Below are 24,486 nucleotides of genomic sequence, written 5' to 3' on the forward strand. Positions count from 1 at the left end.
GCCTGCTTCCCAAGGGAGATATGGGGCTGGGTAGAGGAATGTAATAGAACTTTTATTTTGATTTATTGTTTGAACTGGAAATAAGAGGAAATCGGCTTTTATTAATAGTTCCTCTGGGCTGACACTATTACTCTCTTCTTTGAAAATAACGGAGTGCCCTGTCAAAATGCTCAGTCCCTGCTCTGGGCAACGCTCCCCCCTGCTTACAGCGCCCTTCTGCTTTACAGACAGCTGGACAAGAACCAGATCAGCTGCATTGAGGAAGGGGCCTTCCGTGCCCTACGGGGACTGGAGGTTCTGTGAGTAAAACCCAGGGCAGGCCACGGGTGTGTGTGTGTGGGGGGGGGGGGGGCTGATGCAGGATCTCAAGCTCAGGGTCACACCTCAGCTGCTCAAAGTCCTCCTGAAGAGGAGGTTTTGGGTGGTTTCCTACCATGGAGACTAAGCAGAGGCTCTCCTGGGTGTGTGTAAGCTGACCTTTCGTCTGTGTCTCAGCTTCCGGCTCCCTGTCCTCCCAGACTTAGAAGCCCTGGTGTGGCAAGAGTGCAGTCACCTGCTTAGCTCTGGGCTGTCCCTCCACCTCCAGACCCAGAGCAGGGCTGGTCCCCCTCTAGGTAAAATGTCACAGCTGGTGTGAGCGACTTTATATGAGCAGACAAGTCTCCTGCAAATCCCTGCTGGGCAGGTGTTAAATGTCCATCTGTCCCTTTCAGGACCTTGAACAACAACAACATTACCACCATCCCTGTGTCCAGTTTCAATCATATGCCCAAGCTCCGGACCTTGTGAGTCACCTGGGCAATGGGAAGAGGGGGTGGGGTGGGTGTTGGGGTGGGTGGGGCTGCCCTGCATAGCCCAGGGGGCAGCCAGGGTGGGCAGGGGGTTGGGATTGAAAGGTTCCCAAAGTCCCTTGGTTTTTCTTTGGACAACGAACGACTTGGTTTTGTCCTTGAAGTTGAGGTGGGTGATCTGGGCAAAAGACCGTGTGACCTCTGAGAGATGGCGCCCCAATGCCCCGTAGAACAGGCTGGGAGAGAAGGGAGTCAGGAAGGGGGCAGTCCTGAGTTGGGACTGGGTCAAGCAGGGAGCTTCCTGTCTGGGGAACGGGGGAGGTGGCTGATGGATCCTCGGGGCTCTGTTGCTGTGAGGTGCTGTTCTCCTGTAGCCGCCTGCACTCCAACCACCTGTTCTGTGACTGTCACCTGGCCTGGCTCTCTCAGTGGCTGAGACAGAGGCCCACCATCGGGCTCTTCACCCAGTGCTCCGGGCCTGCCAGCCTTCGGGGCCTCAATGTGGCAGAGGTGCAAAAGAGCGAGTTCAGCTGCTCAGGTGGGTGCCTGTGTCCTTGGCCTTTGCTTACTGGCCTGGCCTGACTGCTGCTTCCTTCTGCCCCTCCCCCTTGTTTATCATGAGCACCACTCTCTGATACCTAGTCACCATCTGCCCCGCCCCCCCCCCCACCCCTCACCTCCTCTCTCTCTGCTGATCACCTCTGGTCTGTGTCATCTTCCCCTCCACTACCCATGTTTTCTCACCTCTTCTCACCCATCTCTCTCGTTTTCTTCTCTATCCTGTGTCCTCTGTTCCTCCCCTCTCTGTTCCCTCTGCCTCCGCCCCACGCCTTCTCCGGCCCCATATACCAATCATTCCCCACGCCCCCTTCCCCTTCCCTCTCTAGAGCCACTCCCTCACCCTCTGCTTCCCTGCAGCAGCTGAGTTACTTCCCTTGGCTTTCAGTGTGGGGATGATGTCAGAACTCAGCCCCTATGGGGAGTGAAGATACTAACGATGGTATTATCACAAAGCGGAATGCCATTCGGCAATTAGTAGGGCTAAGAACTTCGCAACAAGGTGGATCTGGAGAGTTTATAAGTGGAGAAGACCCTCCCACTAATGCCCTAAAAGTGGACTTCACAAGCAAGAGCCAGGGATCTTAGGTGTTACATCTCAGAATAGCAACGGACTCGGGGGACCTTCCTGGGGCTAGAAGTGCGTCCAGGTAGTGTGTCAATCAGCTGAGCGTTTAGAATGGTGAGCTTCATGTAACTTATTATATCTGTGTTTAAAAGCATGAGCTCTGACATCACACAGTGGTCATGGCCCCGGTTTTGACGCTTTGTCATTGAGCCATGTCAATTTCCACCAGGTAATGGGTGTCACAGGCACAGGCGATGACAGAATGATCCTCCAAGGGCAGTGCAGGAGGGTTCGTGTGAGGACAGAGCAGGTGCTCAATAAACACAGACAGCCCGGGTGGATAAGAGGATCCCAGCTCTGGAAGGCTGGGTGATTTGGAGATTCAGAATTCTAGACTAGAATTTTCTAGCCCGGGAATCAGCTTCAAGAGCCACCGTCGGCTCTGTTCAACTAGTTGCAGGGACCCTAAGCACATCTGTGTTCTCTTGTGAATGAGACTGTGGCCCTGTGCGCTCCCAGCGGCAGATCTGCAGGTGGAGCAGCAATGTGAGGCTCTCTGACACCTCACCTCCGGTCTCCGCAGGCCAGGGGGAGGCCGCCCAGGCACCGGCCTGCACCCTCTCTTCCGGTTCCTGCCCAGCCATGTGCAGCTGTAGCAATGGCATCGTGGACTGCCGTGGCAAAGGCCTCACTGCCATCCCCGCTAACCTTCCTGAGACCATGACGGAGATGTGAGTGCGAGGCTGAGCAGGCCCCGGGACACCAGTGAAGAGTCGGGTGGTACCACCCTAAGCTTCCCCAGGTTTCTCGATGGCAAATAGAGAAACGGCTGTTTTGAGCAAGCTGAGCTCCCTGTGCAAGGCTGGGACGTTCCCAAGCACTGAGGAGAGTGTATCCCTTCGAGGTCCACACCCAACCCAGTCGGATGGGACTGCCTGCGAGGGTTTCATTATGGGGTCCCTTTAGTCACAGAAGGCCTGGATTTGGGGGTTCAAATCACAGCATGTGTCCATCTCCCTGCCAAACATTGGCCCCAGTGGGGAAAGGGGTCTCAGGGACCAATAGTTTGTCAGTAAGGGTGACCCTCAGCCTTCTCACAGTCTTCCTCTCTCTGCAGCCGCCTGGAGCTGAATGGTATCAAGTCCATCCCACCAGGAGCCTTCTCTCCCTATAGAAAGCTGCGCAGGATGTGAGTGTCAGCCTTTCCTGGCAGACTCCCGGAGGAAGAGTCTGAGCTAGACCCGTCTCACAGTCTAGGCCTGGCCTTCCCGCATGCGGGGCAGTTGTCTGGGATATGGGGTGGCAGCGTGTCAGTGAAGCCCGGATGGGGAAACCAGGTTCAAGCCTGGCCCATGTCTGAAGCTGCGTGCCACGTTATCATGATAGTGGGAAGCCAGCGGGGCAGTGAAAAGGCCCCCCTCACTCCCACCTCCCACCCTGCTGCAGAATGTCCCTTCCCGAGCAGGAGGGACAGAGAAAAAGGAGCCTGTGGGTGTCTGCCTGAGTGGGCGGCTGGCTTTTTTATTTTTAAAGAACCCCCATCTCCCATGGTTGTGAGGTAGCGACAGCAGGCCTGCAGCCTTGGGCAGCCACCTCTCTGCTCCCCTTGCAGAGACCTGAGCAACAACCAGATTGCGGAGATTGCGCCCGACGCCTTTCAAGGCCTGCGCTCCTTGAATTCCCTGTGAGTAAAACACCCAGGTCAGGTGGGCTCTGTAGCGGGACAAGCTTCCCATGGTTCCATGCGGTGCTCTCGGGCACAAGCTCCCATGGTTCCCTGCGGTGCTCTCGGGCACAGGCTCCCAGGGTTCCATGCGGTGCTCTTGGACACAAGCTCCCAAGGTTCCATGCGGTGCTCTTGGACACAAGCTCCCATGGTTCCATGCGGTGCTCTCGGGCACTGGGCAGTACAGACACGATAGCATGGCCTCACGGCCCGACCAGCAGAATAGAACGGACATGTCAGCTCCCTGCATGCCTTCTTGTGGAGTAGAGTCCGAGACGATCCTGCCAGCTGTGCGCAGTGCACGGGAAGTTGTGCCGTGTGCAGCCCCCGCAGCTGCGCATGCAGCCTGAGCCTGCGCTGGCCCAGCCGAGATGATCAGACCTTCGGTGGCCTTTTCTCCTGTGGGTTATGGATATAGTTACCTTACATTGGACCGTGTCAGTTTAGAAGAGACCAAAGGTCCATTTCAACGGACCCCTGTCATTCCTGAGGTCAAGGCGAGCTCCCTGCTCTCTAGGAGACTGCATGCTGGGATCAAACACACGAGCCTCAAGTTGTCTATTTCCACCATAGCCAGCCTCTGCCTTGTCTTTCTGCCTGGTTTCTCCCTCTTCTCCGTCTCTACCTCCCCGCACAGCTCAGGGACGGGCATCTGACCAAGTCTTGAGTCTGGTTGTCTTCCTGTAGGCTGCTGTCTCGTTCCCTCCCCCATTCAAGCCACCTTGCGTGGTCCCACATGGCCCTTACCACAGGACCTTCACCCCTGCCATGCCCGCTCCTGGGAAGGATCTCCAAGCCATGTCTGAGGAGACAACATGCAGGCTTTTCGCTGACTGATAACGCTAGGAGTGAAATGCACTGTGCACCTCCCCCTCCCCCGCCCTCTCATTATACATAGGATTCATTCATGCTCAGTGTGGGAAACTTTGCAAATATCAAAGTGTAAAAATACACCACTTGCAATCCCACCACCTATCACACGTGCTGTCTGCCGTTCTATTTTTTCCCCCCATGTCTCTCTGAAAATGTTCATCTTTCCTGGGCAGAGACTGACTGTTTCTTCTGTGAATCTGAGACTGAATTACTTTTTTGTGGGGTCCTTTGGAAGGGCACCTCTGCAGATTTCTGTGGCGTTCACTGGAGTTGGGAAGGGCAGAGGGATGAACACAGGAACAAAATTAGAGCCCAGCTGCAGAAATCTAGTCTATGGGGAGGGTACCTCTCTCCCTGCCTTCTGGAGATGGGCCCCGCTTCAAGACTCATTACTGCCACCTGCTGGCAAGATGCTTTAGTAACCGTATTGGTGGAGAGGCTGCCTGTGGGTCTGCAGAGGCACACTCCTGTTGGGGTTTGGCAAAGCTCCCTTCTGATCTCTCTTTCTGCTGCCTTTTCTCTAGGGTCCTCTACGGCAACAAGATTACAGACCTGCCCCGAGGTGTATTTGGAGGCCTGTACACCCTCCAGCTGCTGTAAGGAACGATTCTAGGGTATCCTTGGCCCCACATTCCTCTGGCTTCCCGTACATACGAACCCCATCTCTCTGTTCTGCCATAGGTTTCAGATGCTGTCTGATGATATTTTTAACTTTGGGGTTGGTAGAAGCTAAGGCTCTGTTAATATAGCCTAAAAGTGTGACCCGATAGTACTCAGGGTGGCAGGTCAGGTATTGAGGAGGGAATGGTCCAAGAGAATTTGTCTCTGGATCATCAATATTCCAGCTCTCCTCAGTCACGAAGTCTTGGTCAGGCCACCAGCCTTTTAGAATCCTTCACATGGGGTGTGATTTTTCCTGGGAACTTCAGTTCACAACACACTTGGGGTACAGGACTCACCCGAGACAGGAACATGAAGACAGTCTGCCCAGGAAGGCTATGTGGCCGGATGTGGAGACAGAAGCAGGCTCAGAGCTGTTTGCTGGACATCAGGACCCACAGGCTCACGACATGTAACCTGTGTTCCTTGAGGACAGGTTTATTTCTTGCAGGGTCCCTAGGTCATCTCTGCCTCCTGGAGTCAAGAGAATTCAGGCCAGGAATCTAGACCTAGGCAATACTATATTGGAACAGCCCTGTATGTGCATGGGGACCCTGCAGGATCCTGGGAAGGAGGAAGGCCCCCGTCCCTGTGTCATGCTACAGTCCACTTGGAGACCCAGCATGTGGACAGAGATGGAGAAGGCACTGTGGGATGGCCCGAGGGCAATGGTGACCAAGGTCAGGATGGCGCAGGGCATGCGAAGGGTCGGGCCTTACCCTCTCTTACCTCCCAGCCTGGCTCTGCCCACAGGCTTCTGAATGCCAACAAGATCAACTGCATCCGGCCCGATGCCTTCCAGGACCTGCAGAACCTCTCTCTGCTCTCCCTGTATGACAACAAGATCCAGAGCCTGGCCAAGGGCACCTTCACCTCCCTGCGGGCCATCCAGACACTGTGAGTTTCTCTCTTCTCTCTCTCTCCCCCAGCAGGTGGGCCTAGGGTGGTTACAACATTGGAGTCCAAGTAGTGGCCTCTTCTGGGCTCCTGTGCACAGTGAGGGGTTCTCCCACTGAAGAAAGATGACTACCGACTCTTGAATGTCCTGGGCTATAGGTCAGTGAAGACTCTCATTGGCTGGGTGACCCTAGGACAAGTTAATTCACTCCTCTGGGCCTTCCTTTTATCTCTCCATAAAACAAGGACATCTTCATACAGTTGTTAGGAGATTTACAGGTATTTACAATATAAACTCATGGAGGTGTTGGCTAAATGCCAGCTGGAGTTTACTAACGGCAACGTTAACAGCGTCTCTGGATTCTAAGCCGTGTTTCCACATTAACAGCTCTGTGTTCTCAGGGATGGCATATCATTTAATCAGCAACACGTTCTTTTCTTGGAAGTTCATTAAGTAATAGTGCATCTGGAGAGTGGTAATGCTGAGTCTGAGGAGAAACAGAGAAGCCAGAGAGCTCTGAAGCTAGTCTCCTTCACTGTGGAGAGCTGTGCTCCCTTGATGTGGAATGCAGTGCTCCCTTGATGTGGAATGCAGTGCTCCCTTGATGTGGAGAGTTGTGCTCCCTCTCTATGGAGATCTGTATTTCCTCGCTGTGGAGAGCTGAGTTTCTCTGCTGTGTACCGTTGTACTCCCTTGCTATGGAATGTTGTGCTCCCTTGCTGCAGAGAACTGTGCTCCCTTGCTGGGGAGACTTAGAAGCACAACAGAAGTGGTAAAGCCCCAAGTGGCTCATTACCAGCTTTAACTCCAGCCCAGTATGGCTTGTCTCCACCCACCTTTTCCATACCACCCAAACTGGTTGGAAGCAAATTCCCACCATTGTCTACTCTCTGCCTCTGGCCTCTGAATCGCTGCAAGACATAGATTCTTAAGCAATGCAACCACAAGGACTGGTGATAGAGTTCAGGGTCGGAGTGCTTGGCTTGCATGCATGGGGCTGGGTTCTACTCTCAGCACCACAAAATGAGCAAAACCTGGGAGACGCCAGCATGTCTGAAAACTTAATAACCAGTTCTTTGATACCGCCAAACCTTTAAGTCAGCGTTTGAGCTTCTGCCTGTCTCAGGGGAGTCAGACAAATTTTCATTTTCTGTTGGAATCAAGATTCGATGTGGTCTGTGCAACAGGACTGATGTGCTGCTAAAGCCATTCTTTATCTGTAGATGTAAGTCAGTTTCTTTCATCCTTGGCAGGAAAGGCCCCATGTAAGCAACCAAGGAGGGAAGACTGATTTTTGGCTCACTGTTTCAGACGGTTCAGTCCATGTTCACTGGGGTCTTGGGCAGAACTTTGTGGAGATGGGAGCATGTGACAGAGGAGCGCTTCTTCTTCTTCTTCTTCTTCTTCTTCTTCTTCTTCTTCTTCTTCTTCTTCTTCTTCTTCTTCTTCTTCTTCTTTTCCTCCTCCTCCTCCTCCTCCTTCTTCTCCTTCTCCTCCTCCTCCTTCTTTTTATTGAATATCATCTTCATTTACATTGCCAATGGTAAAACCTTTCCCAATATCCCCCTCCCCTAAGACCCCCAACCCCTCCCCTTCCTCCTTCCCCCGCCTCCATGTATATGCCTCTCCACCCAACACATTCCCTCCTCTCCCCCACTCCCTGTTTCCCTTTGTTCGGGCCTCTGTTGAGCCTTTACCTGACCAAGGACCATTCCTCCCACTGATGCCCAACAAGGTCTTCCTCTGCCACAATTTTGGCTGGAACCATGTGTGCCCCTTGGTTGATGGTTCAGTCCCTGGGAGTCTTGGGGCATCTGGGTGGCCTAAATCATTTTTCTTTCCATGGGGCTGTAAACCCCTTCAGTGAGGAGCTTCTTCACTTTAGGATGGAGAGAGAGAGAGAGAGAGTCACCATGGCCAGTGACTCTCACGCAGTGGCATGGTCTCCCCGAACATGTGGAGACCAAGACGTCGGCACAGCCTGGGCACACTTCCCATGGGAACTCTAGTAAGGGGTCCTCCATTGCTTTCATCCGCAGTCATTCATTCATAAGTGACACTCCAGCACTTGCTCCGTCACATTGGAAATGTGTCACCATGTCACAAATCCCCCAGGCCTCTATATGTCCTTCTGGAATGAGTATTGGATCTAGGAGCTTGGTCGGTTTTCTGTTTGACTGACAATAGATTGCTTCTTGGCAAGAGGCTTTCTGAAGCATGAGATGTCTGTCTGGTTGCCTTTTTTTTTTTTTTTTTTTTTTTTTTTTTTTTAAATGAAACAACCATTGACCTCCATGGTGGTTAAGTTCATTGTCACCTGACTGGATTTGTAATCCCCATGGAAACACACAGCAGGATATGTCTATCAAGGTGTTTCTTGAAAGGTTAAACTGAGGTGGGAAGCCCCACCCCAAGTGTGGGTGACATTCTCTCTTTGCTTCCTGACTTCCAGTGATCCCGACTTTCTCTTTCTCGTCCACTGCGGTACCGTCCCACCAGTGTGGACTTTGTCTTTCTTAAACCTGTGAAAAACCAAAAGCAAAGCCAAACCCTTCCTTCCTTTGGTTGCTTTTGTCTGGAAGAAGAGCCACTAACTTCAGACAGCCCCAGTGCCTGCTGATGAGTCAGGGTCCTGAGGTGATGGCTCTGGAAGCCCAGTGTTGTGCATTCACTGCCGCCGCTGGTCATTAATGAAGAGGCCATGGATGGAGTACTTCCCCACCCGGAGATGTTCACCCGCTAGCTGCTCAAACTCAAGTCCTCTGTCCCCTCCCTCCTGCTCGCTGGGCTCTGTCTGCATGTGTTGATGTGGGCCAGGTAGCCCGTGTATGCGGGCCCTGTCGATCTCCTCCCATGGCCTCTGTGGTTAGAGTGGTCCTGATGGTGCTGCTCAGTGGTACCCAACATCTGTGTGAGGCTAAACAGGTTGAGTTAAGTGTATAACACCCACTCCCTGGGGACTCTGCACAGCAGCCGATGTCAGCCACAAGGACGAACTCATTAAGCCCACACATGCACCTGCAGCCTGACTCCTGCTAATTAATTTACTTACAGGCAGTGAGAGGAGTAAGCTGTCCATGGGGGACCTCACAGAGCATGTGGGATTGGAGGCTACGGTGAGAGATGGGAAAGATGGCTGTCTTCTGTAGCTGGCAGGAGCACGCTGAAAGGTGTAATGGCTTGAACTGGTACACAGGAAGCCTTGGGGTGGGGATGGGGTGGGGAGCTCAGGTTCTTTGAGTGCATTATCTTGCTTAACAACAGCGGTCCTGGGGAAGCAGGGCCGTTGGCTGTATTTTTATTCAGAGGAAATTGAGGTGGAGGATGTCCTGCGATCCCCCATAAGGTTGAATGAACACTAGCAGGTCTCATCATTTAAAAATGGCTGATTTCTGAAACTGTAGAACAGACTGCTCTAGGCTGCAAGGCAAAGCTAGACTTCCATAAACACCTGCTCATGTTAACAACAGAGTTATAATTTGGAACCGGAGCAAAAGGCATGCAAACTCGAGCTACTGCCCCGCCCCTCTTCTGCAGCTATGGAGCAGCCCAGCGCCTTGGCTGAGTGCAGAGACCAGCTCACCATCCTGTGAGCTGCTTGATTCACCCACAGCACCATAGCCTATGAGCTGCAGAGTTGCAATGCAGTTCTGGGTTTGCCGGGTTCTGCTGACCCACCCATATAAAGTCAAGCAAAACACTGAATGCCCAGTGTCCCAGTTCAAACCCAGCGTGAGCAACAAATGAAGGGGTTGACTCACAATTCAAACTAGCAAACCGACACAGCTCTGCTGAGGTATGAGTCACACGCATAAAGGTTACCTATCCTAAGAGAGCAACTCAGTGACTCAGTAAATCCACAATGCTGTTCACAGTTCAGTGTTGGAAACTTTCCGTCAGGTTCCCTGATTTCTTGGGCCCAGTTCCAGTTTATCCCTGGGCAGCCACTAGGCTGTGTTCCCAGCTGGGGACTGCCTTTTTCTGGTTATTTCATAAAGTGGGGTTATGCAACAGGCTACTTTTAATAACTGACTTCTTTTGGGACTCCACTTGAGATGTTTGAATCTTGCGTATTTCATCCTTGATCTGACTAATAGGAAAACAGAGACAGAGGAGGGTATTTTGTTATCAACTGATAATGTTCAAGGGAATCAGAGTAGCCAAGTGTCGTTCACCCCACCCGGATGAAGTACTTCCGGGTCATTTCCAGGTACAGCTGCTGTGTATACTATGAACACTGTTGCTGTCCGTGCTGGCTCACAGTCATTGGAGATCAGTGCATCCCTCTGTCCCAGAGTCACTGGGTCACAGAATGAGTTTACCGTAAGTCAAGATGCAGCCAGCATTTCCTTAATGATGAATATTGTCCATTAGAGTCTGTCTCTTCTCCCTGTCATTCCTTACGTGTGAGGAGACTCAGATCTGTCTCTTTCCACTGTCAGGGTGTCTGCTGCAGTCTGTGTGTAGCCACAGGGGCACATGCGTCCAGGTGTGTCTTTAATACTGGAGAATGTCTTTCCGTCCTCTCCAGCTGAATCCCCCTGAGATTGTTAAAAACATCCGATTTGAGGATGGTATGGCAGTCAGTGATAGCGTTCTTACCCAGCTTGCCACAGCGCCCTGGAATCTTTCTCCAGCAGAGCACACACACACACACACACACACACACACACACACACACACACAATCCAACTCATGCCCAAACTTTCAAGTTGACCTATGGGCAGTTCAAGTTTCCTAAGTTGTTCTGTATCCGAACAACTCATTCTCAAAAACCTCTCATTCTGCTGATTCTGCTGCGTTCCTAGCCTGTCACATTGATTGGAAAGCATTGTCTGCCCAGGTCATCAGTTCAGCACAGACAGGGTACTAGGGCACAGATTGGGGTGAGGGGAAGATAGGGGGTCCCATTGACAGCCCCCAAATCCTGCCATGTTTCAAATGGTTCAGTCTGCCTGTAAAGTCAGCGTCACGTCCTCTTGCCCACGAGTGGGATGCAGAGGCAGGGGAAGGACCTGGAGATAAGGAGAGATGAGAACTAAGAAGATTCAGACAGGCGAGGAGAGAGAAGGCTGGGTCAGTGCAGATGGCCCGCTGATGGCCTGTTCAGCATCACAAGCCAGGGCTGAAAGACTGGGAAGAGGAGGTGATGGATGGGAGAAAGGGTGTCCAAAGTCTAGACTGAGCTGGGCACAGACCCTGGCCAGGGTCACACTTAGGCTTTGAGAGCTCTATAGTTCCTGGGGGGTGGGGCTGTGCTGGGCCTAATTAGCATTATAGCTTGGATGATGGCCCTGACCCCATGACCGTCCACACCTAGTTCCATACTGTGTGTACAAGTTCTGGCTCAAAGGTGGCAGCTGGGACAGGGACAGGGGATACTGTTCCCTGGCGGTCTTCATTCTGACAACCTTCTCTGCAGGACATGCTCAGTGGGATATCACCTGGATATAGGTCTGTAGGCCTGCTGATGACATGTTTCAGAAGTGATGGGTCTGGGCTTGACGGAGAGATGACTCTGTGTTTAACAGTGAATACTGTTCCCACGGAGGAGTTTCGTTTTCATCACCCCACACCGGGTGACCCACCACCGCCTCTGACCTCCTCGGGCACCCACACACATGCGCACATGCCCACAGACAAAAATGCACATACAATTAAAAAAAAAATCTTAGAAGAAGAAGAAGAAGAAGAAGAAGAAGAAGAAGAAGAAGAAGAAGCAGCAGCAGCGGTGGCTGACTTGCTGGGGTGGTGGTGGTATGAAGGGTGGCGGCCACCGCTGTTGTCTGCTCCCCACCCCTTCACTTCACCTGACGCAGGAAGCTGGCAGGGAACTGAACGAACCTTTGCAGCAGCTGCCTGTTTGCTGATCTTTCCTGGGGCGAAAGACTGCTAGAAACAAGTCATGGAGGGGCACAGATGTGGCTTGGGCTAGGAACGGTGGCTCTAGGTAGACCTGGGATGCAGATGGACCCAGCCTCCCTGCCCTGGTCCCACAGCCAGCGTGCCAGCGTGCCAGCGTGCCAGCGCGGCAGCTGTAGAGATGAGCTGCCTGAGGCTGTAGGAGGGAAAGAAACCCAGACCACAGCCCTGGGGTATCTCAGAGGCCGTGTGTGGCTTGGTGTTCTGTCCCCCTAGCTTCTTCATCAGGAAGGAGCAGGCTGGTCTGCCAGTCTCTCCACGCCTTCTCTCCCCACACATACCCATGAGATTTTAAGTCAAAGGATGGAAGAGAAAGTGGGCAGAGGGCACAGGGAGGCTTGGAGGGGAGTAAGCCTGGCTCTTCAGAAACCTGCTGTTCTCCTCTCAAGAGCCCTTCCTCTGTGAACAGTGAAACAAAGACAGAGGGGTGCACACTGGTGATCCCCGCAGCTAGCTCTGCCTTTCTTGAGGCCACAAGCACTGACTTAGTCCCAGATGGTTACAGAGCCCTGTCCAGGTGTAGGTCCGCACCCCTGGTCTCTGACAGCCCGTTTGTTCCTCTGGACAGGCATCTGGCCCAGAATCCCTTCATCTGCGACTGTAACCTCAAATGGCTGGCAGACTTCTTACGTACCAACCCCATCGAGACAACTGGGGCCCGATGCGCAAGCCCCCGGCGCCTCGCCAACAAGCGTATTGGGCAGATCAAAAGCAAGAAATTTCGGTGCTCAGGTAAGGGCCATCTGTGTGTCTCCAATGGGCCCAGGGGACAGAAATATGTTCTGGTGTTCTTTTATTCACTTTATGTATGATACACTGCTGCTGTCTTCAGACACACCAGAAGAGGCCATTGGATCCCATTACAGATGGTAATGAGCCGCCATGTGGTTGCTGGGATTTGAACTCAGGACCTCTGGAAGAGTAGTCAGTGCTCTTAACCACTGAGCCATCTCTCCAGTCCTGTCCTGGTGTTCTTAGCAAAGATGTCCTCAGGCACTTTGGGATTTGCTAGGGGTGGTTTGGGCCCTGCATTCATCTTAGATGGGATGGCTTGTCTATCCTGCCCCTCACTTTACTGTGGCCTTGGCGTGGTCTGCTCAGCGAAGCTGTGGAGAGAGAGCTTCCCACCCCTCTGCCCCAGGCCAGCTCTTGTTGTCACTGTGTTCGAGGCTTAGGAAGCATCTCAGTGAGTAGGAGACCCTTCTAGAACCAAGATGGAGAAGTGGTCTCCGCACATGCAGCCACTTGGCATCTGGCCGTGGGCAGTGTGGGCCAGCTTCTGCACCTGGGCATTTGATCCAGGAGCCTAGTGCCACCCCTGCCTTAACCCTGTTCATAAGGTCAGCACAGCGCCTGCATATGCTATGCAAATGAGAGCCTTAGTTGGCCAAGGGGCATGAGTGCTCTGAGAAGACCTTCTACACATGAAGATGGTCGGGGAGAGGCCATCTCATGCAGTGCCCCAGGGGCATTCCTGGGGTGCCTTCCACAGGGCATGGGCCTGCCCTGGCTGTTCCCATAACATGGTGCATTCGCTTTTTTTTTCCCCCAGCCAAAGAGCAGTACTTCATTCCAGGTAAGGGGAGTGGGGGGCTGGGACTGAGGCCAGCTGGGGGGCAGGGGTGGGTGTGGCCACAGTAGAGGGAATGCAGGGTGGAAGCAGGGAGCTTGGGAGCCCTGGCTGCTTGGAGCCTACTCAGGCTTTCAACTCTGCCGCACTCTCATTACAGGGACTGAGGATTACCACCTGAACAGCGAGTGTACCAGTGACGTGGCCTGCCCCCACAAGTGCCGTTGTGAGGCCAGTGTGGTGGAATGCTCTGGCCTGAAGCTCTCTAAGATCCCTGAGCGAATCCCCCAGTCCACGACTGAGCTGTAAGCCCTGAGCTGCCCACCCTCTCCCCATGCCTGGCCCATTAACCTGCCTGGGTCTCTGTAGGGCTCCCTTCCCTGCCGGCTTTGTGTGGGGATCATAGGAGACACTGACTGGAGCATGGCAGCTGATAGTTTTGGCAAGATACAGCCGTCATCCATGGCCCCTGCTGCTGCTGCTTTCCTGCCTCCTTGGCGAAGTCTTAGGCAGGCAGGGCTGGTCACCAGCCTGAACCAGCCCTGGCCTCCCTTAAGGAGACTTCATCAGGAGGCAGGAGTCCACAGTCTCAAGTGGGGATTTAAGCCATCCCTTAAGTACTGCTTCTCTCTATCGAAAAGTTTGAATTTGTGTGCCTGTGTCTGCATATGCAAAGTTCCACACACATTTCTCTTCCATGTATGCAAATTTTCATTACTTTTTTTATCAATAATCATTATTTAGCACGAGTACATGTGTCCATGTGTGTGTCCCTGTGTATATGTGTGTGTGTTTACATGTCTGTATGTACATGTGTGTACATGTGGGTGTATGTGTGTACATGTGTGTACATGTGTATGCATGTATACGTGTGTACATGTGTGTATGTGTGTACATGTGTGTGTAGATGTGTATGTACATGTGTGTGTGTGTTCATGCCATGGTGCATGTGTGATTAGAAGCCAGCTTTTGTGAGTCAGTTCTTTCCTTCCCCCATGTAGAGGAGGGTAGAACTCAAGTAGGTGGCAGGCATCTTTTATAAAACAGCGTGCTGTCCCTTAATTACAGTTTTTAATTAAAAAAAATCTCATTTACTGCTACCACCCCCTTCTGCCCAGCGCCAGGCCCAACTCTCCTTTGAAATGTGCTTAGCCGGCCTTCTGTTTGCACCCCATCATCTCTATGTGACGAGCGCCTTTCGGTTGACCACATATGTGTGTATTTGTTCTGTTCCTTGCCTTTCACAGACGATTAAACAACAATGAGATTTCTATCCTAGAGGCCACTGGGTTGTTTAAGAAACTCTCGCATCTGAAGAAAATGTGAGTTACCCGTTAGTGGGAAGGTGCCCATCAAGATGCTGGCACAGGATGGGAAGGAAAGGGTGGTGTGCGGATCACCCACTGGGAGCACGGTTGGGGTTCCTGTGTACAGAACTAATGAGTTCAGTGAGAGAGGGAGGACTCCTGGATGCAGAGGGCTCACAGCCCTCCTCTCCCTCCTCCCCCCAGAAACCTGAGCAACAACAAGGTATCCGAGATCGAGGACGGGACGTTTGAGGGTGCGGCCTCTGTCAGCGAGCTGCACCTGACCGCCAACCAGCTGGAGTCCATCAGAAGTGGCATGTTCCGGGGCCTAGATGGCTTGCGGACCCTGTGAGTGAGTGGGGCTAGGGGCACACGGACAAGCCACAGCATGGGCTTCCCCCACCCCAGTCTTCACTGACAGGAGGGTGGGAACCCTGAGGAGCCTTTCCTGTAGAACAATCTCATCTTTGTAACCGAAACCAATCCTCATGCCTTTGGGATGTGGACTGGCCCCTGGCGAGGGGGGAAGAGGTTGGACCCCATCAGTGCCCTGCGATCAAGGCCACTGGGATACTGATAGCATATGCTTAAGAGTGAACAGAACAACCATGAGAGGGGTGGCTGGCTGTGAGGGGACCTTGTTTGTGTAGATGTCAGAGCAGAGATGTCCCTAGAAATTCTAGACTCTGTGGCTTGGCGCCAGCCAAAGCACTGCAGGCCTTGGGAACCCACTACACTCCATTACACTCGTCACCCCTCCATAACCACCGCACACCTCCCTCCACCTGGCAGCGTTGGCTCCTCAGGGTCCAGGAGAGGGGGCTACATCCTGTTGTCTCCACAGATGCTCCCTGTCTATTGTCCAGCCCAGAGCCACCTGTGACTGTGGGGTACATGTCTCATTTTAGCAGAGATGGCCAGAGATGGCCATCAGCTGCCACTCAGGACCTGCAGCCCTCAGAGCTACCTGCCCGGGTTTAAGTCCCAGGCATGCAGCAGAGTAGAGTTTTGTTGTCTGAAAGTTGTAATGTGTAAATGTGTGGGTGAGGTGCCTGAGGAGTTTAGTGAACGGGGTCCAACTGGGTGCTGTTCCTCAGCTCAGCCTTTCCCTGTGAGCAGAGCATGGCCACGTTTCCAGTCTGCTCCTGCTTAGCAGCCCCCCTGCCTCTTACACCTGCCCTGTCCCTCTTGGGTCCCGAGGGAGATGAAACCAGTCATGTGTGTTCTTCTGAGGAAGGTCAGTGAGGAGAAGAGGGACCTGGGAAGGGTCAGTGTGGGGACAGAGGCAGCAAGAATCCAAGAGGGACTGTGAAGCATTTAGAACCCCAGAGCTACCCAATGTCATGACTGGTGTTGATAGTGCTCCTTTCTATGTTTTATCTACATATAGCTTCATACTTCCAAACATGTAATACACATATGCACATACACACAGGTCACTAGATAGACCTGTATAACCATTACCACAGTCTATGCCATACACATAACCAGTTTCCCCCCAAATTCTTACTATCTTCTCCTCCTCCTCCTCCTCCTCATCATCATCATCATCATTATCAAATCTAATCAGCTGGGGCAGGGGCTGTGGTGGCACATACCTTTAATTCCAGCACTCTAGAGGCAGCAACAGGTGGATCTCTATGAGTTCAAGGCCAGCCTGGTCTACAGAGTGAGTTCCAGGACAGCCAGGGCTACACAGAGAAACCATGTCTTGAAAGCACAATAAAACAAACAAACAAAACAAAACAAAACAAAACACATCTAATTGGAGGGCAAGAGAGATACCTCAGTGGTTAAAAGCACTTATTGCTCTTACAGAGGACTAGGGTTTGATTCCCAGCATCCACGTGCCAGCCCACAACCACCAGCAGCTCCAGTTCTGAGAGGCCCAACACCCCCCTCTGGCTTCTGTGGGAAGGCAAACACATGTACACACAAATTTTTAAAAAAGAATATAACATAAGATACAACTCCTCAGCAACATTTAAAGTATATAATATAGTATCGTTTGTTAAAGGCACTGCACCACATTGGAATTTTTAGGCACTGTTTATTGTGTGTGTGTGTGTATCTGTGTGTGTATGTATGTGTGTGTAAACACATACACACACATATACACATATATATTAAACACGCACATACATATGTATATGCATATATAGATATAAATAATAAATAAAAATAAATATAAGAAAAGATATAAAATCTTTCCCTCTTCCTTTTCTTCTTCATGTGTTCTTCATGTAACACAGTTAACCTTGAATTTGTGGCCATCCTGCCTCAGTCTCCCAAGTTCTGTGATTACAGGCTTAAGCCGCCATGCCCAGCTCCCAGACATATTTAATAGGATCCTCTAATAAATTTCATTTAGTAACCTACTTTTTCCTTCAACATAGAAGGAATCATATATCACAGAATGTCTTTGAAGCATAGTTATTTTATATGTAATTACTAGACGCTTAGACTCTTTTCAATTGTTTTGAGAGATGCTGCGATTATGACCATCATTCTGCATTCCGGGTATGTCCCTGAGTAGTCGCACAGTGAGTCCTGAACGTGGGTCAGCCAAGGACTACAGAAAGTGCCTTTGTGGACAGTCTGGGGCAGCTCGGCACATTCTGACCGAGAGAGGCCTCCCTTGCTGTTTTGCCAACCATGTGTGCCATCTTCCCGTGGTGGCCTAGGCTGGCACTAAGATGATTATGTTTTAATTTCTTCTCCAATTTGACAGGCAGGAACTGGGTGTTATTTAAGTGTCCTTGACCCCTGGCTAATCAGTCTGACATGCCTCATGAGTGTTTGCAGTCCATTTAGATGTCTCTTGGAATCTGGGACCACCCTCTCCTAGGCGTTTGGAAGACGCTGATGGGTTTTAAGCTGGATAGTGGCTTCCAAACTCTCGAGGGAGACTTCAGTGGGTCAATGGGGAGTTCTGCCTCTTCTCTCATCACCCCTCCTCCCCAGGATGCTGAGGAACAACCGTATCAGCTGCATCCACAACGACAGCTTCACCGGGCTGCGTAACGTGCGGCTCCTGTCTCTTTATGACAACCACATCACCACCATCTCCCCTGGAGCCTTCGACACCCTCCAGGCCCTGTCCACACTGTAAGTCCCAGCCTTGGAGGACGGGTGGGCTGGTGGCTCAGGTTGGGGGAAGCCTGCCTACTGCCCCAGGGGCAGCAGGAGGGACTTCTTGGGTCTTATTTTTGAAGAGCGCCTTCAGGGGAATCGTGGGTCCTTCCGGTTCTTCCCTCTGGTCCTAGAAGTCGGTCACTTAGGAGATTATTAGCTGTCTGGGGCTGTGTAGTCAGGAGAGGACCCTGCCAGGCTCACTGAGAATAGAAAAGTGCCTTCATGACCACACAACCTGCCCCTTCCAGAAACCTCCTGGCCAACCCATTCAGCTGCAACTGCCAGCTGGCCTGGCTGGGAGACTGGCTTCGGAAGAGGAAGATTGTGACAGGGAACCCTCGCTGTCAGAACCCAGACTTCCTGCGGCAGATTCCTCTGCAAGATGTGGCCTTCCCTGACTTCAGGTGTGAGGAAGGTAACTTGTGGGCTGTGCAGCAGGGATAGGATGGGGCTTGCCTGAGGGGCTGGGCAGGCAGCACCCTAGTGGGCCCTGGGGTGGGAATAGGAGACACTCCTGCTTAGAGCTGCTGCTGTGTAGTGGTATATGTATATTTGCATATATGCATGTATGTATACACATATACATATGCATGTATATTCACACACACACACACATATATGTATATATATATATATATATATATATACATATACACATACATATGGAAAACATGGATATATAGAGAAATATATATTTTTCCTTATGGAAATATGTTTAACTCAGAGACCAGCTCGTGGGAAGTCACCATGTCTTTTAGACACAGTCCCCTGAATCCCATTCCCCACTTGTGAGAGGCTTGGCCATTCTGTGTTCTAGTGTCCTGCTCCTCTGAGCCCCTCGTCCCTCTCTGTGCCCACTGCCCTCCTAGCAGGCTGTAGCTTCTCCTTCACTTTCTTTTATTTTTAAGATTTATTTTTTATTATATCTAAGTACACTGTTGCTGTCTTCAGACACACCAGAAGAGGGCCTCAGATCTCATTACAGATGCTTGTGAGCCACCATGTGGTTGCTGGGATTTGAACTCAGGACCTCTGGAAGAGCAGTCAGTGCTCTTAACTATCTCTCCAGCCCTTTCTCCTTCACTTCTTGCAAGGGTCACACTCACACTGAGGGTCCTGTCGGAAGCGGGCTTTTCCTGGGGTAGCACAGCAAGTATGTACCACAGTTGTCCCAGCTCTGAAGTGTCTCTTGCATGTCTGCTGCTATGAGAGCCTTTCTCAGGCTGATGTTAGCTCTCAGATTCCTCTGCTGCTAGGTGCTGTGCACGTGTGTGTCTCTAGTATGCATGCCCCTGCTCCTCCTGCTGTTCCAAAGCACACCCCTGCTCTGAAATCACCTAGCCAGGCCAACGGAGAGGAGGGAGAGACCAGAGAGTCCAAACTGTCACACGAAGAAAGACAGCTAAGGCAAAAAAATGCTAAAGAAAATCTATGCATTTTTCTAAGAATGTTTTTATGTCCTGCTTTTAAAATTAAAAAAAAAAAAATCTCTGGCCAGACATGGGACCACGTGGGCTGAGACAGGAGAATTGAGAGTTCAAGGCTAGCCAGGGACCCTGCAAAAAAAAGGAAGGAAGGAAGGAAAGATGGGCGGACGGATGGATGGATGGATGGGTGGACGAATGGACGGACGGACAGACAGATGGGTGGATGGACGGATGGATGGACGGATGGATGGATGGACAGATGGATGGATAGATGGATGGGTGGATGGACGGATGGATGGATGGACAGATGGATGGATAAATGGATGGGTGGACGGATGGGTAGACGGATGGACGGATGGATGGATGGGTGGATGGATGAACGGATGGATGGATGGACGACGGACGGATGGATGGATGGATGGGTGGACGGACGGATGGATGGATGGACAGATGGATGGATAGATGGATGGGTGGACGGATGGACGGATGGGTGGATGGGTGGATGGATGGACGGATGGATGGACAGACGGACGGATGGATGGATGGATGGATGGGTGGACGGATGGACGGACGGACAGACAGATGGGTGGATGGACAGATGGATGGATGGACGGATGGATGGATAGATGGATGGGTGGACGGATGGACGGATGGATGGATGGGTGGACGGATGGACGGATGGATGGATGGGTGGACGGATGGACGGATGGATGGATGGACAGAAACCACTGTGTGGCCTTTATCTTCATCATACTCTTCACACACACATTTTATGGTTTAATGTTTTTATTGTTAATTCCTATTTTTAAGAATTAAAATGCTGCGTCTTGATCCTGTTCTCTTGCCACTGACTGACCCTTGAAAACAGTTTCACTTAAACAATCTCTTTGGAGCTGGAGATGTGGATCTCTTGGTAAAGCACTTGCCTTGCAAAGACGAAGACCCGGCTTTTATCCCCAGAACCCATGTTTTTTGTTTTGTTTTGTTTTTTTAAAAAATAGCTATGGTGGTGTGTGCTTATAATACCAGTGCTGGGAGACAGAAATGGGGGCCTCTGGGGCTCACTGTCCGGGGCTCACTGTCTGGCCAGACTAAACTTCTTGGAAAGTTCCAGAAACACCCAAGGTCATTCTCTGGCTTCTTCGTGTGCCCCCCCAGCACACGCACAAACGCACATATGCACGTGCGCGCTTGTCTCCTTTGCATTCAAAGACAGCACACCATTGCTTTTTAAGAACAAGAAAGGACAATTCAGGAGATAGGAAAATCATCCCTGTCCTTTCTGCATCCCAGATTCCCAGCACTGGGTAGGCTCTGGGCTTCTGCAGTACAGTTTCCCAGATCCCTACTGTGTATTTGCATGTGAGGACACACCCAGGACGTTCCAGGTCCCCTGCAAAGTCCCTTTATCACAAACCATCCCAGTCCAGAGGGCACCACTGAGCCAGCCCCAGTAGCCTGGTATTTAGCAAACCTCCCGGGTGATGATCTTGCCCCAGGGTACCAGAATCCCGGCACAGATAACTCCCTCTGAACAAGTGTGATGTTCCCTTTAGAGCAACTTCCCAGGAAGGAAGAGGTGTGAGCATTTCTTTGAGCCTTTGCTGCTGAGACAGTGTGACCAATGGCCAGGAGGACAGTGTTGGGGGGGGAGGGGGCTGCCTGCCTGCAGTGTGGCCCCTATGTTGCCTTCAAGGCCAGGGAGCCTGGATTTAGTTCCACCATCTTTAAAAGGTGTCTGTTATAGCACATCTGCATGGGGTGTTTCAGGGACTTGTAAGGTCATCTTTATGTCCCTGTCTGCATCTCCGTGGAATAGGAAATCACTTGCTCTCACCATTCATCAGACTCCGGAACTGGGCCAGGTGCTACACTGAGCGCTCGACTTCGCCAGTGCATCCCAGGGGTGACAGCGTCACCAAGCGGAGAAGTTTAACACAGTACCAGGCAACACCGGGTGCTCAAGAAGTGGTAGCTGTGTCCTCCTCTGCCTGGGGCCACCTTCGGTCTGAAGTAGGAGACGTTACCTCAGATCTGTTTTCATCTGGAAACTGCTCCAGAAGTCTTCATTCATGTTGGTGTTAGCCAGTGGCATACAGTAAAAGGAGGTTGTGCTGGTGGCCAAGGCTGTGTCGGGAAGGAGCTGTTGCTCTGAGGGTCCCAGAGACTTTCCTAATGAAGCCATGTCCCTGACTGACCTACCTTACCATACCTTCCTCCATAGGCCAAGAGGAGGTGGGCTGCTTGCCCCGCCCACAGTGCCCCCAGGAGTGCACCTGCCTGGACACCGTGGTCCGGTGCAGCAACAAGCACCTCCAGGCTCTGCCCAAGGGCATCCCCAAGAATGTCACTGAACTGTAAGTAGCCCCAGGCTTACAATCTGTTGGCCCGTGAGTCAGTGGGGCCTGGCAGTGGGAGGAGACACTGAAGAGTAGGTGTTGGCTGAGCAGAAGAGGGTTAGCCTAGAAAGCTCTGGAAAGGCAACAGTCCAGTGGTTCTCACCCCTCCTAATACCGTGGCCCTTGAATATAGTTCCTCGTGCTGTGATGACCCCCAACCATAAAATCCTTTCCGTTGCTGCTTCACAACTGTAATTTTGGAACTGTTATGAATAGTGATGTAAATATCTGATATGCAGGATGTCTATCTGATACACAAACCCTGTTTTGACCCTAAAAGGAGTCGCGACCCACAGGTTGGAAACTACTGCCCTGGTCTCCTCTCTATAGTTACTTTGAGACAAGGGCTCTGCTTTTAAAATAAAGAACAACATTGCCTTTCCCCACCTCACAATGTTGGAAAGACATTGGTTGATGTCTATAGATACAACGCCCGTCACCTGATCAACTGGTCTCTACGACAGATCCTTCGTATACACCCCTCTAGTGAAACTTCTGCTCCAGAAGCACTGGGCACATAGAACCCTTGCTGCCTTTGTCTAGTGGCCTCTCAGAAGAGGCTGTGCTCTTTCTTTTCACCCTCATGCCAGCTGGGTGTGAGGTGACCTGGCACACACACACACACATGCACACACACATGCACACGCACACACACACACATGCACGCACACATGTACACACACATGTACATGTGCGCACACACACATACACATGCACACACACACACACACACACACGCACACACACCAGCACTTAGCATTGTGCAGCACAGGCTTACGGCTCACGGTGAGGATGCCTGTGGGTGTAATTGTGTGTCAGTCAGATGCTCTCTCTCCTGTGCTCTCTCCTCAGCTATTTGGATGGCAACCAGTTCACCTTGGTCCCAGGACAGCTGTCTACCTTCAAGTATCTGCAGCTTGTGTGAGTATCCAGGGGCTGAGGATCCCAGGACTGTCTCAAAGGCTAGGGGGACCATTGGCACCTAACCACTGTAGCCTCCCCTTTCAAGGAGTCTCCCATTTGTGGACAGATGCTGTTAATGACTCCTGCCTGTTCCCCCATTCTTCAGGGAACTCCTATACCCAAGAGCTGTTTTGCCATCTGGTGGCCAATCTCAGAATTGCATCTTTTCTGAGCCCCGTGGGTTGGGAGGGCTACGGCCCTGTGGGAGAACTGGAAATAAAGCCCCTGGATAATAAGGTCAACTCCCCTTAGCTTCCCAGTGTAATCAGTACCTCCTCCAATCGTTTTTGTCGGTGTGTTAGCCAGAGTCTATCAAAGAAGGACACTCCGTCACAGTGTGGCTCAGCGCAGAGCCCTGGCCAAGTGTGGCTGGTAGGCCAATGTCAGTCTGAGAGCTGCTCTTAATGAGTTTGCTCTCAATGTCAACGGAGACCTGTTGTTGGAGGGCTTGTTCTTAGACAAGGAGCGAGGGTAGAAGTTGGCACCGGGCTTCCTTCCCTGAAAAAGCTTTGCTATGAAAACCGTGTTGCCATGGGCTGGCAACATTCCGTTTGAGGCCTGGCCCTGGCTTACGCCCATTTGCGTGGCGGCTCTGGCTTACGGCACTGTGATGCTCCAATTCGTCTGTCTTTGCTCAATGACCAGTGTGCTCTGAACATTTCAGTGGAGCGGGGATGACATAGTGGCTGGTGTTAAGAGAGAGAGAGAGAGAGAGAGAGAGAGAGAGACGCTATGAGCTCCCCAGCCTTCCTTGTGGCCTGACCTTTGCCGGTAGCCCAGATCTACATGGAGAAGGAAGGAAGGAGGGACAGAGCAGGGACATCAAACTAGCTGCTCCTGTTAGATTGCCCCGCCAGCATAAAAGACTACACACACACACACACACACACACACACACACACACCGCCCATCACTAGGAAGGCAGCGGGCTTCTAGAAATAGGAAGGAGAATTGGGATTCTGTGGAGGGAGGCTTCCTGGGTGGTGAAGGGAAGACGTGCTGTCAATACCTTTTCAGAGCCAGGAACTGCATGCAGTGGGTGCAGTGGGCAGATAAGGAGGCCCCAAGGTCGTGGATCTCCCTCAGATGGTCTAGTGAGGCTGTAGAAAGAAGTCAGGGGCTCCCTAAGTTGCAGGGTGAAGTAGGGTCCAACACAGGCAGCTGAAGATGAGAGTTTAGACAGAAGGAGAGTGCAGTGAGCAGAGGCTGAAAGGTGGAGAGAGGGGTAACTTTGCTGGCTTTGATACAGGCAGGAACCTAGGGAGGGGAACAGATGGGGAAAGTGATCGGGGCCAGGTCACGACACCAGGGGCAGAGGGCAGCAACATTCTCCGTCTCCGGCTGAGGAGGCACCAGGCCGAGCTCCACTGAGGTAGGGCACCAAGTGAAATAGTGCTCTGGGGAGGAACAGGCTGGGATCCTAGGGATAGCACTAGCAGCTTAAGACAGTGAGGGCAGCCAGAGACATCACCAAGGACACCCAGAGTGGGCAGAAGGAAGAGCTGGGAGCTTCCGGTCCTGAGGCTTGTGCCTACCAGGGATTAGAAGATGGAGCCCAGGGGAGGACGGCACAGACCCAGTCGGGGGAGGTGGAGGGTGCAGTGAATGGCCTCTGTACCTAATGTTACCATTCACTGTAGGAGAAAGTCAGTGGTGGGTGGGGCTCGCCCTCCTCACCCTCGCTGGGTG

General features: G+C 51.9%; 1 protein-coding gene across 1 annotated transcript in view; it reads left to right on the forward strand.

Annotated features, from left to right (window-relative positions):
* Slit1 (slit guidance ligand 1) overlaps positions 1–24,486 on the forward strand; it is a 144,410-nt gene that overhangs the window by 91,047 nt on the left and 28,877 nt on the right. The window contains exons 6-22 of the mRNA XM_052185962.1: positions 228–299; positions 714–785; positions 1,166–1,329; positions 2,501–2,648; positions 3,035–3,106; positions 3,530–3,601; positions 5,041–5,112; positions 5,930–6,073; positions 12,565–12,728; positions 13,549–13,572; positions 13,727–13,871; positions 14,814–14,888; positions 15,078–15,221; positions 17,838–17,981; positions 18,257–18,423; positions 21,660–21,792; positions 22,687–22,755. Of these exons, the coding sequence (XP_052041922.1) occupies positions 228–299; positions 714–785; positions 1,166–1,329; positions 2,501–2,648; positions 3,035–3,106; positions 3,530–3,601; positions 5,041–5,112; positions 5,930–6,073; positions 12,565–12,728; positions 13,549–13,572; positions 13,727–13,871; positions 14,814–14,888; positions 15,078–15,221; positions 17,838–17,981; positions 18,257–18,423; positions 21,660–21,792; positions 22,687–22,755 (1,881 nt within the window). The remainder of the gene's footprint in view (positions 1–227; positions 300–713; positions 786–1,165; positions 1,330–2,500; positions 2,649–3,034; positions 3,107–3,529; positions 3,602–5,040; positions 5,113–5,929; positions 6,074–12,564; positions 12,729–13,548; positions 13,573–13,726; positions 13,872–14,813; positions 14,889–15,077; positions 15,222–17,837; positions 17,982–18,256; positions 18,424–21,659; positions 21,793–22,686; positions 22,756–24,486) is intronic.

The sequence above is a fragment of the Apodemus sylvaticus genome, chromosome 1 (genome assembly GCF_947179515.1).
Source record: "Apodemus sylvaticus chromosome 1, mApoSyl1.1, whole genome shotgun sequence".
In the NCBI taxonomy this organism is placed as follows: domain Eukaryota; kingdom Metazoa; phylum Chordata; class Mammalia; order Rodentia; family Muridae; genus Apodemus; species Apodemus sylvaticus.